General features: G+C 26.3%; 1 protein-coding gene across 3 annotated transcripts in view; it reads left to right on the top strand.

The window, feature by feature from the left end:
- Nucleotides 1-21,209, top strand: part of Dcx-emap (Doublecortin-domain-containing echinoderm-microtubule-associated protein) — a 34,545-nt gene that overhangs the window by 7,815 nt on the left and 5,521 nt on the right. For 2 of the 3 annotated variants that reach the window (XM_083053011.1, XM_083053010.1), the window contains exons 6-10: nt 892-1,069; nt 16,709-16,948; nt 17,829-17,945; nt 19,702-19,933; nt 20,877-21,172. In XM_083053011.1, the coding sequence (XP_082909137.1) occupies nt 892-1,069; nt 16,709-16,948; nt 17,829-17,945; nt 19,702-19,933; nt 20,877-21,172 (1,063 nt within the window). Of the gene's footprint in view, nt 1-891; nt 1,070-15,811; nt 16,241-16,708; nt 16,949-17,828; nt 17,946-19,701; nt 19,934-20,876; nt 21,173-21,209 lie in introns of those variants that run through there. The other variant, XM_083053012.1, reaches the window with a different exon arrangement.

The following is a 21,209-nucleotide window of genomic DNA, read 5'->3' as shown; positions in this document are numbered from 1 at the left end:
ATTATTTACATAGTCTTTAAAGTGTCAAATCTTTTATAGATTGAAGTAAAATTACATACATATGTAATTTATACATTATAAATACTAAATCATTTTACACACACACATACACACACACCCATATATGTATATATGTGCGCGCGCATGTAATTTTTTCCTTTGGCAAGAAATTTCCGAAAATGCTTTGTTTTCGAGATTTCTTATTTTTCAGTCATGTTTTCATTGACATTTTTCTATAGCCATGAGTATATTAAAGTATTTATTGTACCTCATGGTGATTAAACACGAAATAATGAGAAGAAATAAAATATCTATTATATAAATAAAATCTACTTTATTTATTAAAATCAGAAAAAAAACATTACTACTATAAGGCAATTTGTTTTGAAATAAAGTTACTTTGTTTTATTATAAAAATGTAAACAATATATTAGATTTAATTAGATTTATATAAATTAGATTACATTAATAATAGAATTTTCAAAATTTTTCTATGAGGAGTTATTTATTTAAAGTTATTTATTTATTAAGAACCCCCCCAAAAAGAGCAAATGCATTGTACTGATATATTAAAAATGCATTTATATATTATATATTATATATATATATATTGCAGGTGTTTTTGTAAAATCGACCTTTTTATTTTAAAAATTTGCCTTTTTGTAAAATTGCCGAAATTTTGTAGAAATATTGAAATTAAAAGCATGTGACATATAATATGTACTAAATAAATTAATAGTGTGTCTCCTATATACTGTGTTAAAATTCTGAGGTTAATTTAAAAGAGTAAAGAATTATAAAAATCAATGAACTAAAATATTTTAAAAAGATATTCTAATAGCTTTGAGATTATTACTTTGTATTTAATTCAGAAAAATTTTGAATATTTAGATTCAAACCTGGGCGCGACATTGGTTCTTTGGAAGCCTTACTGGACAGATTGTCCCTTCGGATGGATCTACCGAGAGGTGCACGTCATATCTTTTCGATGGACGGTGATCGGAAGCTCAGCCTCGATGAGCTCGAAGACGGTGCCTCCTACGTAGTGTCCAGCTACAAGACTTTCAAGGTAATAATAGAAATAGACTTTCGTCAATAATAGCAATAAATTATTGAAGAAGAAAACAAAAATCATAGAGAAAAAAAATCGAAGAATATGCATTTATGTGGAAATTGAAATTAAATTTAAAATACACTCGTCAAAAAAATTATCGCAACACGTAATTAATATCAAAATTTAGCACAAATTCAAATAAGCGTATCTCCGCGAAAAATTGTCGTATTTCACAAATTTTTTTTTTGTTTTAAAGGGTAAAGTCTCTACTTTAAGGAACTTTCGTTTGATTTTGATTTTATTCTCTCCCCTTTTCTCCATCCCTTTAAAAGGAGGGACGTGTTTTTTTTTTTTCAAAAAATTGCATTGTTTGACGAACTCTATGGAGTGTACTAAATTTTTTTCGCAAATATCATCATAACTATCGTAAAATATGGACTTTTCTCTACAAATTTAAAAAAAAATTGAATACCGTACGATTTTTTTTCGCGAAGTTACAGCATATCAAAGTTACCTATGCATTTTTGCCTATATATTTAATTACCGCCAACATTAGCATTACCCGATGGGCACTACGGGGAGGTTGCTGGTCAGATTTTGCCCATCGTGTGTGTGTGTGTGTGTGTGTGTGTGTGTTGGGGCAGGGATATATGTGTTCGTATATAAAATTGTATATTTCTGCCTCGTCTTCGGCAGAATCAAAATCGAACGAAAGTTCCTTAAAGTAGAGACTTTACCCTTTAAAACAAAAAAAAATTTTTGAAATACGATAGTTTTTCGCGGAGATACGCTTATTTGAATTTATGCTAAATTTTGATATTAATTACGTGTTGCGATAATTTTTTTGACGAGTATAATTTATTGAAATTTGTATGTTTCTTATTGTTTACCTCAAAGTAAAAAAATTAAATAGATAATATAATATATAATGTATTTTCATCACAAATGATTATACATAGAATGGCTGGTCATTACATGGTACACACCCAGTGATAATTTGTCTTGAGACAAAAATATACATAAATACGTATATATAAATAGTGAGAATATTAATAACACCCGAATTAAACATGGGCTGATCGACCTCTATACTCGTGAACTTGACTGACGTTGTAAACACGTCTACTTTAAAGGACGATCGACTTCTCTCATCGCACTTATATGCGAATATTCTTACGTTTTCTTTCCTTTTATTCATAGTGTGCAAAAACATTTTCATAAAAATACAAATATTTGTTGAATATCTAACTTTTAAAATGTATTTGATTTTCTAAATGTTAAAAGTAATAATATATAATATTAGCAATATTAATCAATATAAGTATTAATTTTATATATGTATATACATATATATTACTTATATAGAATATTATTACATTATTATTATTATTATTATATATGTTCTATAATAATAATAATAATAATATTATATAATATTATATTAATTAGATGATATGTTAAAATAAAGGTAGATATCATATAGAAAGATATATTTTTCAGAAACATACATATATTTTTTCTATACAGTACGTATAGTTTGACTTAATAATAAAAAAGTAAGAGGGAAAGAGAGAGAGAGAGAGAGGGGGGGGCGGGGGGAGGGAGAGAGAAAGAGAAAGAGGTATTGAATCTTCTTTTGCTTTTTACCGTATTAGAGAGCTAACTACATCAATAACACAACGAAAAATAATTTTTTTTTTAATACAAAGAAATAGACAATTATGTAATTTTTTGACGTTGAATATATATAAAATTATGATTAAATTACTTTATCATATCAAAATTTTGAGAAATTTGCGATTAAAAATAGTCATTTTAATGTATTATTATACAGCTACAATATATAACGTGTTAGGAGAAAATTTTATCGCTATTAAAATTAAATATATTGTCAGCACTTTTAATTCTAAAAGTTTGTTGTATTGATTATAATCGATAAGATACTCAGGAGTAAATCTCTTTTGCGGGAAAGTTACAAATTAGGTGATTGCGAATATATATCAAATATTTTTTAATTATATTTATTCCAACTTAAGAGTTTTTTAAATCACTAAATATACACAGATCTGATATTAAAATTGACGAATTTAAAATAGCTAAACTAATAAAAAATCTGCCTTTTTTATTTGATTAATAATAATAATAATAATTTTGCGCTTACGAACTGGCTCTTTATTGTTTATTATTTCTTGTGTATGATATTATTCAAAGAGACCTCTTTAAGTTTAATTTTTTATTTGTATTTTTTATTTTATACATTCACTATATTAATTTTGCTATTTTGAATGAATCAATTTTGACATCATATTCAGTGGTTTAAAAAATCTTTAAATTTAAATAAATATAATTGAAAGATATTTGACAGATTTCCAGTGACCTGCACAATAAACTTTCTTCTATATTTAATTATGAATATCCCATTAATCGCATAATCGACGTAACAAATTAATTTTAAAAGTCCTAACAATACATTTATATTATAATTTTAAATACAAATAAAACTTAAAAAAGGTAAAATAAAACTTTTTGAACAGACTATACACATATCATAGCTATATATATATATAACATGGTAAAATACTAAAAAAATTGCCCTTTCTTGTGCAACTTTAACTCTTAAATACAAATTTCATAAAATTGTAATAACAAAGTATAAATTTTAAGTATAAATTTCACAAAAGTATAATAACAAAGCAAATATTATAATAACATATAATAACAAATTTCACAAAATTATAATAACAAAATTTCACAAAATTATATAATAACAAAATTTAAGGATAAAAATTGTACAGATATTTATTACAGGTGATAAATTAATGTTATGTTTAACCCACATAACATATCTTATTGTTAATGTATATATACTTATATAAGTAACAATCTATGTTTGATAATAAACATTGTCAACATTTTTCTGCTACAACTTGCTATTTTGCAAACTGCGCGGATTTACTTTTTAACTAACTCCAATCCAATTTTGTTAACTAAACTACAATTCTAATCAAATTTTAATTATAAACTCATTGTTGGTACGCATGTGTTATATACAATAGACATATATACATTACAATTATGTCTACATAAAACGTGATTGTCCTTTACATACATCTCATCATGTTATGTAATTACAATTGTGTGACGCATTTTGCTAATTAAATTTACTTTTATTATTATTTATTTTATTATTTACTTCATGCTATTAGGCAACAAAAAACAAATTTTAAAGTAAAGCCTTATAAAATATATTTCTTTTTTTACATTTTAATTCCTTAATTTTTTATATTTAATTCTTGTCTCTTTCCTTATATTGTTCTGTAATTTATCCGTTAACACGGTATGTAACATTATTATATGCGTATATGTTATATGTATATTTGCAGCAACGTTTGCACGCTTTAAATATATCGATTCCTCCGACTCCGACATATTATTATCATTGTTAATATCACATTAAAAAAAGAGTTATGTTTATAATTAATATTTTCAATTAAGCAAAATTAATTTAAATTGAAATAATGGAGGGTTAAAAGTAATAAAAAATACAAATGCTAATATTGCGGTTAGCGAATGTAGCGTGCTACTAAATGTGCTGAAATATAGATTTTTTTTATATGACCCTTAAAGGGGCGCGACATGACGGTGATTTATAAGAATGCTGCGTATAATATTACCGACGACGTGTGTATCTGGCCCAGATCAACTCCTTAAAGCAGGCCGCACGCAACGCGAAGGATTGTGTTTGCTTGGCTGAGGAAGCGGGGATCGTTACTTTCTCTCTTTCTCTCTCTTCAATCCTCGATCTAACGCCGAAATGTCCATAACGAATTTTAATCTTTTTCCCTAACTGAATCCCTAGTTAAATCAATTTTGATCTGTACCAAAACCTTTTATATATATATATATATATATATATCGTTCATCTCATTCTTTTCTTTTTATTGCTAAAAAAGAATTTAATTAAAACTCGATTATTACTCACCTAAATTATACATATTTGTTAGATTTATTAATACAATCAATTTAAATGAATTTATTTCGACTTACACGTCATTCGCGGTATTATAGTTGACATTCTTCCGCTGCGCTGGTTCGAAGGTGTGACCAATTTAATTCATTGTGCGCCCTACCCTTGATGCAGTTACGATACAGTTACTTCGATCGTTAGCTATATGCATAAAATCACTCTTTAATTTGCCAAAAGGGCTGAAGGTTATGCACGATTCTATCATTACACGATCGGGTTTTCATCTTTTCATACCGATTGACCTCGATTAGCTTCTCGTAAAATTAGTGTTCTCAAATGCATATTGCATATAATCTACATTGCAAGTTGATTAGTTAAAGCGAAAGAGCGAGAAAGGAAGAGATTTAAAAAATATTAGATTTATTATATACCTTAAAAGGAAAATGAAATAAAAGAGTATGCCAATAAGTGCACGCGCTTATTAAGCAATAAATTAAACAAAAAGGGCGTTATTTTATTGTTTAAACTTATTTTTATTACAAAAGTCATGATATTAACAAATAACGTCAATTGGAATAAAAAATTGTACGTAATATATATTGTGGAACTTGAAAGAAATGCTTTTCCTCATGAAAATTAAAGATTGATAAGAGTAAGAGCATAGGTACATATGTATGTATACTAATAAAAACGATGAAATGAATTAATATTAAATAGATTTTAATACAAAAAACTTATTAATTTATTTAATATTTATTTAATCTACATATGATTTATATAGTTTTATATATACTTATATTGAATTCTTGCCTAAACTGTGCTAAAACTGCTATATTTAATGAGAATTATGGATATAAAACAACGCTCGATAAAAACTTAATAATACGATTAAAATGTGATTCTTTTAAGTAAGAAATCCAAGAAGAGAGAATCTCACACCGAATTACACACACATACATACACACAAAATATTGTTTGATATCAAATAGGAATACATTTACGCAGATTCATCATGTACATTTTATTTCTTTATTTTTATTTTTATCTCAGAGAAAGAAAAAGAGAAAGAAACTAATATATTTCAGATTTTATTTGATAAATAATTTAGAAAAACTATTCAAATATATAACAATAGGGATTACAAAGTATTTTTACAATAGTAAAAAGTGTCAAATTATCTTTTCTATTAGCGTTTTCTGTATTGAACGAAATGGCGTGTCGACCTATTTTGCATTTCTCATTATCATTATTTCTGACAGCCTGACGCGACGCATTGTATACGTCCTTACACTTACACTATCGTGATAAGGATTCGTGCCATTAATTAGGTTTTTATTATATGTTCGTTCACCTTCGTTCTCTTTCTTCAGTGCAAATTGCGTGTTTGTTCCTCGCGCGTTGCTTATAGTACAATATTATTCATGACCTAAATATTACCCATCCAAAAAATCACAGTTGCGTCGTATAAACCATGTGTAATCCTCGGAATCTGTATCTAGTATATTGCAATGCATTTATTTTAATAATAATAGCGACATGATGATACTTGGTAAATATAATAAAATTTATTTCCATAAATTATTATCTTGTAAAGTTATTACAAATATCGAAATAAGAAATAGGGAAAAAGAACACGTATAGACACACATTAAGAGTAAGTAAATATATATAAAGTATCATCTCTTTAATTTTATTAAATTTAGCATAAAGATTCCTTCTCCGATTTTTCCAAGTTGAGATGTTTAATCCTCTTGACGCTCGTTTATAATGTGTTGCGTGTGGTCAGTTGTAGTGTCGAGATATGTGATTGTGGTGCAAATATAATCACAATCGAGCATATGAATGTGTCAAAGAATCAATTGAATGATTTGACTAATGTTATGGTCGCTATCATTACAGTTACAATATATGTCATCATGATTATAAGAATTATTTCGCTCTCTCGTCACACGTGTATGTGTGTACAGAAATTATCTTATACAAATTTAAAAATTTATATGAATATCTTTTATAACGTAGAAACACTAAATTTGTTCAAGAAAAGTATTGCTCTTGTTTTTCAAAATCATATTTAAATACAGTGATTATACGTATATATATACAATTTTATTATAAATTCTAAAGCAGAAAATCATTTCTATCTTATAAATAATGTACCAATAAAGCTTTGTTTCTTTTGAAGTATTATATTATAATATAGAGTATTGTATATATAATAACAATATACATATAATATTGTAGATCTGAAATATTAATTTCTTTCTTTTTCTTTCTCTCTGTGATAAAAATAAAAATATCATTTATGAAATCAATAATTTTTTAAAATAATTAAATTACTTTTTGAGAGGATAATTATTTCAGATAGAAGAATTATTTTAAAAAAGATAAAGAAAATTATAATAAAAATTTTTTATAACATTTTATATATATGTATACATCGGCAACGTATGATAATAATGTGTGAATAAAATCACTGCGCTCAAACGTAATTAATGAAATAAGATAATATGAATAAAACAAAATAGGGTTATGATAAAACGATGAAAACGATAATTTTTTTGAGCCTATTCAATTCTTATACTTCAAGCTATATAAAATATAAATTTCAAAAAAAATTGTGGGATAAACTTTTATATTGAATATTTATTCTTATATTCTTTTACGATTATCTTGAAAGTAATAGTTGTTTCGAAAACATTGTTTGAAAAAAAGTCAAATTAAAATTATTATTTTTGACAGTATATTTTAGAATTTACCTACATAACATTTTGATATAAATACAATTGTTTATCACTTTTGAATTATTATTATTTTTTTTTTTAAGACCATATATTAAGTAAAGTTAATAAAGAGTGAAAATTTTTTACAAGATATGTATATTTTATATTTTAACAACTCTTAAAGATGAAATGTCTGATAATTTTGATAAATAAGAGTATTTGTTAATTACTATTTTTTCCATGATATATTTATAAGAGGGCTATAAAAGTCTTCATAGAATTGATATTATCTATATTCTGTATATTTCAAAAAAAAATTATACTTTACTTTAACATTAATTATCGAAATTTTATTATTAATTTGATAAACAAATTATTAATTACAAATAATATTTTAAAAATTCTTAAATAATATTTTATTTTAATAACTTAATAAAAATTACTAAAGTTAAATAACATTTTGTAAATGTATAATAAAATTAAAAACTAATTAAATAGAAATAATTGAACTATTAATTAAATAGAAATAATTAAAATTTATTTATTTATTTATATAATTTAAATTATAAATTTTCCTTAAATTTTTTTTATTACTTTATATAATATAGCAAACGATTTCTTAATCGGTACCACCGAGAACGTATGAATCACAGAATAGTGAGTAGGAGGCGGAGGTGGGAGGGCAATTCCTGCTTCCGCTAAGAAGGCCATTGCAGAGGGTGGCAAGAGAACGAGGGAGACCGTATCTCATTGACCGTTGGTCAACCGCGACCTCTTGGGATCAATAAACATCAAGTTCTCTTTGCTTACCTTACCTTTGCTTACCTCCAGCGTCGTTCTTGAAGATTTGAAATAATCTCAAAGTTGGTCATTATCTCTCGAAGGATTAATGTTTTGCACTGTTGTTATCATTATAATGATTAACGCTCTATGTTGTATATATTAACTGATTTATATAACTGGTTTTAGTGCCAAAACAAATTTTTTTTTTTTTTACATAATTTAATGTATGCTATACACATACATAGATTATACATTAAAATTACACTATATAATAACATTAATGAATATGCAATTTTTAATATCAAAAGATGATAGTAATAAATTTAAATTATACTTTTTGATGTAATTTTTATATGAGAAGGAGCAAAACCTTAATTTTTTCTCCTTTTTTTCTTGAACAAAAAAACGTAGATTAATAAAATAAAATATATTAATTTTTTCTTAATTATTTTTCTTAATGTTTATTTTAATCTTTTTTAACTTTTCCCAATAAATTATAATTGTTTAAATATGTTATTGTTTTTAAATCTATTTAATGTAATGTCTCATATAGGTATAAATAGAGTTTCTGTTTACACACATGAGTCTTTATTATAATATATACAGGGTGTCCGGTAATAGTCGCATCAACCGTCGTGTGCAGATTCCTGGGATCATTTGGAGACGATTTTTCCTTAGCAAAAATGTCGAGACACCAATAATTTTCGAGTTATAAGCGATTGAAAATAAAGGGTTTTTCACAAACTAAGCCTTGTGGAAATAAAATAATAATAAATTCACATTCTTCAGTTAATTTTAGGTAGAGTTTACTTTAATAGAATTTTAATTTAAGGCTTAGTTACAAAGATACATGATGGCAAAAATTGAAAACATGCAAAAAATAATGACCTCCCTCGACATTTTCGCTGAGGAAAAATCGTCTCCAAATGATCCCAGGAATCTGCACACGACGATTGATGCGACTATTACCGGACACCCTGTATATCTAATATTTTTTAGAAATTTGGGACGTCATTTTTGATAAATAAATAGATATTAAAAATTTTTTAAATTAAAAAATATTTTTTTATTTCTTTTCTCTAATTTTATCATTTTTCAAAAAAAACTATTCACATAAATATAATATAAATATATATTGGAAAAACTTATTTCAAATCAAATATGGGAATCTTTGTGTTATTTTATTGTGTGTCTTTTGTTTGAATTTTTTTACATGTTATTTCTTTTCTATACTGTATACAACTTATGTTACTATATTATTAAATTATATATGTTTATAATATAATCGCTAATATTTCAAATGGTAAATGCGGGCTAATTAAGAGCCACGCACGGTAATTAATGCGCAAAATTGTATATGTAGTTAAGCTTTATTTATCTAGTAACGTTTCGGTCCTTGTCGGATTATTTTCGGCTTAGAATATATTAATTGTGCTCGTGCGAAATAATATATGTGTATATATGTATATATATATATATATGTATATATATATAAAGGATTATTACTATTGGAAAAATGATAACTAATTGAAAAATAAGAAGTTTATGGTTAATACAGAAAGATAGTGAAGAATAAACTCAATACTTTTATATATCGTTGCTTTTATCGGCAATTAAATCGGCAATGTGATTTTGATTGGACGTAATATACATATATGCGTGGAATTCATGATAAACCCGGCATTGATATCTCCGCGATTGAGCTATTTCTTTTGCTGCCATTCCAGTCACAAATATTTCGAATATAAGATATATAATAATAAATAAATGCCTGAACATTTAAACTAAATACTTTCTAGTAAAAAATTATAAATATTTTATATTAGTTCTCATTCTCCTCTTTTATACACACATACACATACACGCGCGCGCGCGCGCGCGCGTATATTTTATTTTGTTATAAAATATTTTATATATATATTTTATATATTTTTAAAATATATTTTTTCATAATGTAAATTGTTTGTAACTCAATAATTTTTCTCTTTTACTTACGTCGATCTCAAATGTTCTTTATAAATTTTTTTTCTCTTTGCGTCTGTATTAATGTTTAATTTATTTGTTTAATTTATTTATTTAATTGTTTATGTTTAATTAATTTGTTATTTTGTTATTAATATAATCAAAAGAAGAATGTATGTATATATGCATGTGTGTGTGTGTGTGTAATATTTTTAAAAAATTTAAAATTTTTAAAAATACAGAAAATAAAAAATTAAGAAATAAACACTATTCTTTTTTAATAAATAATTGTAAAAATACTTCAAAAACTTTGAAAATCGTGTACACACAAAGATTCCCATATTTGATTTGAAATAAGTTTTTCCAATATATATTTATATTTATTTATTTTATATTTATGTGAATAGTTTTTTCATTTTTATAATTTGTTATATTTTCTTCTTTTCATCTTTCAATTTTTTTAGTTTTTTCTATTCTTTTTTATTACTTTTTTCTAATTTTTCTTCTTTAATTTAATTTAACTTGTTTAGAAACAAGAGATTAAGAAGAAATGCAGAAATTTCAATTCTATAAATAAAAAATTTTTTATTTACTTTGTAAATTGTTATTTTTGTGAATTGTTTATTTTCAGCTCTACTATTAAAAGTATATGAATGCTTGATCTATTTAATATATGTATAATATTTAGTCTGTGAGTTTTGATTTATTCACAGCAATAAACATGATAATCAAATAGATGCAAGTAACAAATGTCATAGAAAAGTATTAATTTAGATTTTAGATCAATAGATGTTGTATATTTTTATTGTTGTGCATTTTTATTTTATTATTATTGAATTCTTTATTGAAAAGTTTTTGAAGTATTTTTACAGTATACATGACGAAGGTTATAGATTAGATTAGATTAGATTGAAGAAAGTTTCGTAATTACTTTGTAACATTTGTGTATATCACTCGTCACATCAGCGTAATAATGTCAATTAAGGGAGATTGTCAACCGGCACTACTCACTTGAAAAATTTTTAAAAGATTTATTCATTACACATTGAACATTTTGTATAAACGTTTATAAAAAAATGGTAATTTAATATAATAAAATCGAATGTATATTAAATATAATATAATGTAATGTACAAAAAGATTTAAATATGTATATCTATTTTATAAAAATAATAATATGAAATTAATAACAATTATAATTAAACATAATATATACTAATAAAATATTATAAATGAATATTCGCATGCAAATAATTATATACATAGTATATAATATATTATAATAAAATATAGTAAAATAATTGTTTTTTGTGAAAAAATAAGTAAAAGTATGTAATACATTTTCTTCATTAATATAATACAAATTTTTAAAAAATGAGCTTGAATATGAGAGTAACGTAATGTTTGAATGTAAATCTTTTTTAAATTTAATTAAATATACATATTTTTTCGTGAAAAATATGCAAAAAGTATGTTTGTATCTCACAAAATTTTAACTAATCCATATTTTTTACTATTTGAAGAAATTACTTTTCTATAACTATATTACATTTTCAGGTTATTTCTAGTTTTTAAGAATTTTAAAGCATTGATATATACATATATATGTATATGTATATATAAGGCTTTTTCATAATCTATCGAGATATCTAAGGAATTCTTAAGCACACATTTGGGTTGACATTGAGGTTTATCGAAAAGATTTACATTTGCGGCTTATCAACTGCGTGATTTTTTTCTAGCTTTTTTCAGGTTTATAATCAATCTAAACATTGCACGCGATTGATATAATTATATTGTTGTTTTTTACGCGCATTATACTTATCTATATGCATATAATAAAAATATATTTATTACGAGAAGATTCAATATTTTATTTAAAATAAGAAAGAGAAAAAGGATTATAATAGAATTTATTACATAATATATATATTATGTAATAATATGTGTAATGCTTTACACACACACACACACACACACACACACACACACACAGAATTTTATTTTCACACTTTACGAAATAAGTTTTTAAACCGAACTTTTATTTTACTATACACACACACACACACACACACACACACACACACCTTATATACATATAGTAGAATAAAAATTCGGTTTAAAAACTTATTTCATAAAGTATGAAAATCAAATTTTAATATAATTTCGAATGGGCTATTATATTAATAATAATATGTAATACGTCATCCGAAGATTAAACTCTTGTATGCAATAAATAATATGAATAAGAAATTTTCATAGTTCTTTCTGATTATAAATTATATTATATCTGATATTTTTTATATTGATATTTTATATATCTACAAGTTATTGATTGATTATCAAGTAATAGTTGTATTTTTTAAATAATTATTTACAGATAAGAGAGAGAGAGAGAGAGTCGCAATAATTTCAACCGATGGAAAACATTTGCAACTGTCATATTGTTATGGCAATTTGTTATATTTTTTATTGAGTTTTGTTTTAAATAAACTTATTTAAAATTATTTATTCGAATTTCTTAAAGATTCTAAGCATAAAGTTAGAAATTATTATTAAAGTATTAAATAATGAAATAAATATAAAAATTTTGAGCTTGTTATATTTAATTAAACTTATTTTTTTAAATCATTTTAAATGTATATTTTTAAAAAATGAAAATTCTCTTATATCTTTTAAAAAGGTTCATTAAAAAATATTGTAGTTTATTAATAATTTAATTACATTTAAATTATATAATTGCTAATATATAAAAATATTTAAGAATATTGATAAGATATGTTTTTAATCGCATAATTTGTTTCTATAAATATAAATAATTATGATAGAAAGTGTTATATATAGTTTTATCTTATTATTAGTGAGATAAAATGCGTGCTTCAAGATCATAACTGAGTTTATTGGACTATTAACCTCGTTAGCTTTTTTCTTTTCTTCGATATATGCACTTTTTAGTATTGGTCTTAGTTAGTCAATCAAGTTAAGTGCTTTAACATGGGCTGAGCTTCCCCGGGAATCAAAATTAGAAAGGTGTGGATATCTTTAATTTCCGCCGTTGCTTTTATTACCTTTTATCGAGATAAACACAGGGGAAACCAATGCTACAGGCTAAAACAAAGGCTATTTTTAAAGATTTTTTTTCTGACAAATAATTTTTTTTTTTAAATCATTGTATTAACATCACAAAAGTACATAATTTAAACTACTTTTTTTAAAAATTAAACGAGTTAAACGATCGTATGCATAGCAGGTCAACGAAAACTCTAAAACAAAAAGAGACAAGTATTTTCTTAAAATATACGTGACAATAATTTCAGTTACACGTACGGATTAAAAAAAAAATTTTTTACATAATGGCGTACTTTTAAAGGAAAGTTTCAAAAATCGGTGAGAAATTGACCTTTTTAATATTATAAAAAAATTAATTATTCAATTGAAAATTCTGTACGTACAACTGAAGCTATATGTATAATCTCATACTTTTTTGAGACAGCTCATACTATTGACTATTGTAGCTATTAAATATTAATATTTTTTAATGAAAGTTTCACAAAAAGTAGTTCAAATTATGTACTTTGTGATATTAATACAGTGATTTGAAAAAAAATAACTATTTGTTGGAAAAAAATTCTTAAAAATAGCCTTTTTCTCAGCCGTTACACTGGTTTCCTCTCTTAAGCTGATATACATGTACCTATATTTAATAGGCTATTAAGATATTTTAATTAAAGTTTGAATCTGTAAAACTTTAATCTCTGTTAAAGATTACTAATAATAATTTTTAGCATAAAATAATATAAAAAATATATTTTAGCAGGAAATTCAATAAACGAGATATAATTTATGCAAACGCGATTTAGCAGAAGAATAAAAACTTTAATAGATAATTCAATAATATATAAAAAAAAAGATTTCAATAAAAGATGTAATAAGAGAGAAACAATGATTTGATATATTAATAGATCTGTTAATAAAAGAAAAAAACCGAGCAAAAATAAATCGATTTGTAAGAAAAAAACTTAAATATAGAAAATTCGTATAAAGAAGAAATAATTTTAATGAGGTAGCTTTAATAAATCTTTTAGCGAGAAAGTTTCAATAAATAATTTATTATGCCAAACAAAAAGTTTCTTACTAAACGATTTAGTAGAAAAAGGATTTTAGGCGGTATAAAAGAGAACAAATCAAGTGTGGATTATTTCAATAAAGAAACATACAAATACACACACACACACACACACACACAAATCTATATAATATATAATTACAACGCAAAATTCGAGCCATCAAATTATATATTTTCCTTATTGTGTACATTCTTCAATTGATCATAATGAAAACTAATAACTAAAATAAAAACCTATTAAATTATTCAAGAAAATTATGAAATTCTATGAAAAACTTCATCAAAGGCTTTGAAATATTTTGTAATTACAAACCTGCATTTTACAATTTCGTTTAATCGAAGCAAGTTGTAAAGAAGCAATGCGTTCATTAAAAATCATAAACAGATGCAAAAAGGGAATAGCCGTGATTTCCTTGTGTGATTTCTGGAATCAGCATTCTGAATTAATATTACTGCTCGCGGCGAAGCAAGAAGAGAGGCGTAGAAGATGGAAAAGGAGGTGAAGGGTCAGGGGATGGTTGTCCTTGAGCGACGGTAGCCCTTCGTAAAGTGGAGAGGTGTGGTAGGGGATGTTGCAGCACCCTAGTTCTTCAATACATTTATCCCACCTACTTGGCTCAGTAGTCGTCCATTGAACACAGTCGCGGTTGCACCAGCCCAAGAGTGGCCCGTTCCGTCAATATTCGGAAGAGAAATAGCAATCGTGTCACGCAATTCTAGATTGATGAGAAGATAATTGCGATAGACTTTTATATTAAATCGCGTCATCGCAACTTTTGCTTTTTGAATTTGATAAATTTAATCTTGAAACCGATGTAAAAAATTTTTTTTTCTTTATTTGCTAAATTACATTCGTGACTAAAGTGGACTCATTGTCAGTTTCATTATTTTATAAAACATTTATTGTAACAGCTTCTTGCACAATTTCTTCAATTTTCTCAGTAAGAAGATATCATTCTTTATCTTTGATTACAGAAAGTTATTAAAAATTGAGATTGAAATTGTTTTAATTAAAAATTGAAGATTAAATATTGTTAAGATCATAATATGAACAATGAAATGAAAAGTAATGAAAAGTCTTGAATCATGTGAATCGCGATTGTAAACTTTCTTTAGATTTTTTATCGCTTCACAAAGTTTTCATCATAATACATCTTTTTCAGCCTGTCTCTTCTATATGCTTAACAAAATATTTTGGTGTTCTTTTCGGTGCTCGTAGAAGATTATTAAGATTATTAAGGTTCGGAAGAATCAAAATCATAATTAGATTGAAAATTCAAGATTTTTAAAGTCACAAGATAAGCAGTGAAATGTTAATAGTTTTTTGGATCATGTGAGTTTGTGGATCGTACATTCGACATTGAAGGTTGAAAAACAGTGAAGTAAGTGAACCTTCAGGGTTGGAAACGGGTTCATTAAAGTTCACAATTGAGTCGGCAAGTTCCCGGTCTTCGTCCCGGTCGGACGATTTGGAGTCGGATTTTGACGTCAGACGAGAAAAAGCGGACTTTTGTAGCGACTCGGAACTTGAATCTTGTAATCAAGACTCCAGTTGCTGGACAGATAGTTTTGTCGTGTTAATGAGCGATTCCTTTGAAGTGATATCGCTGCCGGCCGACATGATGCAGGTTCTCCAAATATTTATGCGACATTTATCAGATTTATTTAAATATTTGAGAAAAAAATTTTAAAAATCCTATAATTTAAACTTATGTAGGTACATATAAAAATAATAATATAACAAACTATAAGAGAAGGAATCTTATCTTCTCTGTTATATCTCAACAATTTAACATCAATAATGTAACATAAATATATAAGGGTGCTTTTCACCCTTTAAGCAACCCAGTCGACATACTATGATGTATTGTAGTATCAATTGTATATAGGTGCTTTTCTATATAAGTCGAAATAAGATGACATAACTCGACACACAGCTGTAGAGTAAAATTGAAACATTTGTGTCTAAATAGTAAATAGCACCCATACACTATGTTCAATTGTGTGACACTGTCTATCTGTGTTTTCTTACTGAATGAAAAGCATCCTAAAAATTAATGATTAATGACATTAATGATGATAATTTTTTACAATAGCCGGCCAGTTATGGGAAGAAAAATAACACTTGGTATACAAGCCCGGCAGGCGGTGGAGGCAGTAGAAGCGGTGCCACCGGGACCGGAGGTGCAGTTGGAGGATGGCAAAGTAGACCACCAGTGGTGCCGAGTCTTAGTCGGAAAGCTTCCATCACCGAAGAAGCACCACCCCCTGGCGGTGGAAAGCCTTCCTCGGGTCGTGTCATTCGTATTGTCAACAACCATGATCATACTGTACAGGTATCATCAATGGAGATTAATTAGTGTATTAAATGTTAGTGTCTTAAATCTTGTATTAGGTATTAAAAGTACGGTTTTTATATGATCCATCTCAATGGCACGTGTAAATAAATTAACACATTTTTTCCTCTAAAAGCGCAATTAAATTTTTAATCTTTTTTTTTAATGATGTATTTTATTTATATATTTAGATAAATAAATTTTCCATTTTGTATAAATTATAGTTTTAACTTCAATTATGTTATAATTCTTTTTATAATGTAACTTTTCTATTACTTACTGATTTACTCAATTCTTAGATGTAATTTAATTTTAATTTTTTTTTATTTTATATTCGCCTAAAACTGGCTTTTTGAATTTATGTTTAGTAAATATAATATTTTAATACATATTTCTAATTAAATTTTATTTTAATCGACAACGCAGCAGTCACAAAGGTTTTTTTTTGTTTTGATGTGCACATATACGTACGTTCACGCATACATAATTATTTTATTTAATATTTATTTAATATTAAATAAATAATCTTTTATAGTGAAATTAAGATACAAACAGTAGCTTTTTTTTGGCTTGTTTTCTTGAAATAAATCCAAAATAATGATAATAATAAGTCTAATATTAACTTGGTTGGACATTAGGATAGCACGTGTTATAAAAATGAAAAGTGAAAAGAGAAAAACGTAAATATTTATACTTTATGTAATTAATATTCTCATGGTACGAAGAAAATGTATTATGAGATGAATAATAAAACTACAAAAACCAATAGTTTATTAGTTTTATTACTATTATTTGGATTTAAATTCTTACACTTATCGATATAATTTTTTATATATATATATAAATCCAACTTCTGATTTAAACTAATTTAACTTGTTAGTGTCGAGTTTTACTGAATCTTCGCACATCGCAACCTTTCGAGGAAGTTCTAGAAGATCTTGGACAAGTATTGAAGATGAACGGAGCCAAGAGAATGTTCACTGTTTCGGGACAAGAGGTAATGTAATATATATTTTCGTAATTTTTAAGCAAAACAACATGGTCGATATGTTTTAAAAAATTTGAGAAAGAATGCGTGATTTGAAAGTATAAAAAAGAAAAAAGCTGTATGTAAATCCGAGATATCGGCGTCGTACTTGTAAAGTCAGTTTGAAAGCGACGTTAGTCCATAAATATGCATAGCGCGCTACAAGCAGAGGTAAAACGGGTGACGGGGGGTAAAACTCGAAGCGTGACGATAACGGGGTCAGTTCTCACTCGAGATCGTAAGAAATAAGGTTATTGCTTATACATCTCATAAGTCACCTTCAAGAGAAATTTTTATATTTTATGTTTTTCATATTTTATATATATACACACATACACACGCACACAAGGAGTATTATGTATTATATAGCATCATATCTAAAAATAATATTATATCACATCATGCCGTATATCAGGCTATCGTATATACGAAATAGAGAGGCTACTCTTTTAAGATAAATCTTCCGAATAAATCCTTCGATAATTGAATATTACATACATATCGCGTTAAAGTGACACGATGTTTTAGCACATTTTAATTTTTGTAAAAAATATTTATTTGTAATTTTTTCAAGTTAATGTGTGTAAATTTGAAAAAAAAATTGAGAAATTCGTATTATTTGTAGTTTCGTAAAAAAAATTTATCTATTTTTCTCTTTCAAGTTATATATTAGGTTTATGTTGACAGGATGATTTACATTTATATTGCAAAATATATATTCAACCAAAATTCCTACAAAAGTTGGCGCGATATATAGATTTGTCAAATCAATATGGAACTGGTAGAGAGGTGGCGAAAACTTGCAATCATTGTAGTTTTCGTACTCCTCATGCTCTAATTAAAACTATTGAATATGCTGTTTTTATAAAAAATATGGACTTATTGAATTATTAATATTAAAATACATATCATTTAGAACATAAGACAAAGAAGATGGAAAAAGTACATATAATATCAAGCATTACGACACCGAGTCAGATTTTTGACATCGCAATATATTTTTTACATATAGTTGTACATTTCTTCAGAAGGTGATTATATGACGTTAAGTGGGACGAACGTACCCCCACGTGTTATAAAAAGGTCAGAGATCCATCTTTTCAGGTCACGATCATATATGAATTTCAAATAGGCCAATTTTCTTCGACGAATGGCACATTATCGACTTCTCTCTCTCTCTCTCTCTCTCTCTCTCTCTGTTTCTCCCCCCTCCCCTTTCCCCGCCAATTCTTTCTTTCTCTCTCTTTATGTATGCGTACGTGCGTACATATGTATATGTATGTATTATATGCGTATGTATATATATATATTACGTATCTATAATATAATTTCTGATATTTATATGAATCAATAACACATTATGTGGGTCTTAATTGCACATATATGTATATATTTTGTTCTTACATATATTCATTAATTCGATATGTCATTTGTATAAGTAAATTCAGAAATCAAAATGTATCACAAAAAAAAAACATTTTTTTAAAGTTTTTTTAAAAATTATGTCACTTGAATGCGATATGTAACACGCGCTTGATTATCGTGATAGTGATTTACTTTATAAAGGTATAAGCTTGAAAATGAAGCTTTTAGAATTATTTTACATACAATAAAATTTCATAAAATATTGAATTCAATTAAATTGAATTATTTATTATTGTTTATTATTACGTTATAATAATTTGTAATACGAAACAAAAAAATTTTATATATAATTTGCTGCTAGGTGAGAAGTTTCTCACAGCTGAGAAACGAGTTCGCAGATATGGATACGTTTTATCTGGGTACTGGATCGGCTCTCGTTATGGCCGGTGGTATCACAGCATCCCCGATACGAAGATCGAGATCACGTGGACCACCTACTGTTGTAGAAGACATTAGTCGTCAGAGAAGGGCTCGCAGCAAGAGCAGACCTCGAGCATTATACGCGCCTGATTCCGAAGTTATTCGAGTAAACGGTAAAAATCATGAATTATTTTCATAATCGATCAAAGTTCTCATTAATTCGGATTAGTTTCACATTACTATAGTTTTCAATATTAATAACGAACAAATTAGGCGTACATTTTTTACATTTATATCTCCCTTTTTCAATCAGTAAAACTATATATACGTCACTAGAAAATAATTAATAAGCCAATCAGCTCTCTAATCTTATTGCTACTCTTTACGCGATTTAAATATTGAAAAGATGTATGTCCTTAAGTTTTTATTAGACTGCGTGTTCAAAATTGAGCTAAGATTGTTTAAGACTGTATTAAGATCAAACATCAGATTTGAATTAACGTAAAATGACGATTATTATCTCGACATTTGAATACTGAAGAAACGATTGATATGTATCTTGGAAATATACCTATATACTATAAAGATTGATTGTCAAGAGATAGAAAATTATAGATTGTTCTATCATATAATAAAACAAAGTAAAATTAAATTAAATTTTTTGAAATTACTTAAGTTATTTTGAAAATTATTCAAACACACAAAAGAAATTAAAAAGAAAATAAACTTATCAAGTTCAATCAAAACGTATCACTTTCTAATAAAAGTTTATACAAAAATTCAAATAACATAAAAATTATTTTTATAATTGTAAGTTTTGTATTGTTAAAAAAGTAATTCTATGCCCCCCCCCCCCCTCACCAAGAAAAACCCTCAAAAGAAAAGAAAAGACTTGATTAAAGTTATTAAAGGCATCATAAAAAAAAGTAATTATTATTGCAATAAATCTTGCTTGAAAAAAACTATATAATATTATAGAAGTTGCTTGAAAAAGAAATAATACTCCGAGATTTGCTTGATATTTCTCTATTTTTGATCAAATCTCTTTCTTCTTCTAAAGAAATTGTACTTTAAATAGGATTAAATAGGACATGTTATATGTTATATCATTGACAGATTACAGTGTTGTGGAAGTGTTACGCGAAGAACCAGCCAAAGTGACGATCAGGGGGCTTAGACGATCGTTCTATCCCCCTTCCCATTTACCGCCAGTAGACAATTCGCCGCCTGAAAAAAAGTTACAACTCGAGTGGGTCTATGGTTATCGAGGAACCGATACTCGCAGAAATCTTTGGGTTTTACCCAGTGGCGAATTATTGTACTATGTCGCAGCTGTGGCTATTCTTTTTGATCGAGAAGAGAGTGCGCAACGGCATTATATCGGTCACACGGAAGATATTACGTGCATGGAGGTGAGTAATCGCTACGCGATAAGAAGATAAATTGAAA

This window comes from Prenolepis imparis, unplaced genomic scaffold (genome assembly GCF_030444845.1).
Source record: "Prenolepis imparis isolate NDT839.2.m4 unplaced genomic scaffold, iyPreImpa1.0 SCAF_13, whole genome shotgun sequence".
In the NCBI taxonomy this organism is placed as follows: Eukaryota; Metazoa; Arthropoda; class Insecta; order Hymenoptera; family Formicidae; genus Prenolepis; species Prenolepis imparis.
The sequence above is the reverse complement of the archived record's forward strand: the minus strand, read 5'-3'. Positions and strand labels throughout refer to the sequence as shown.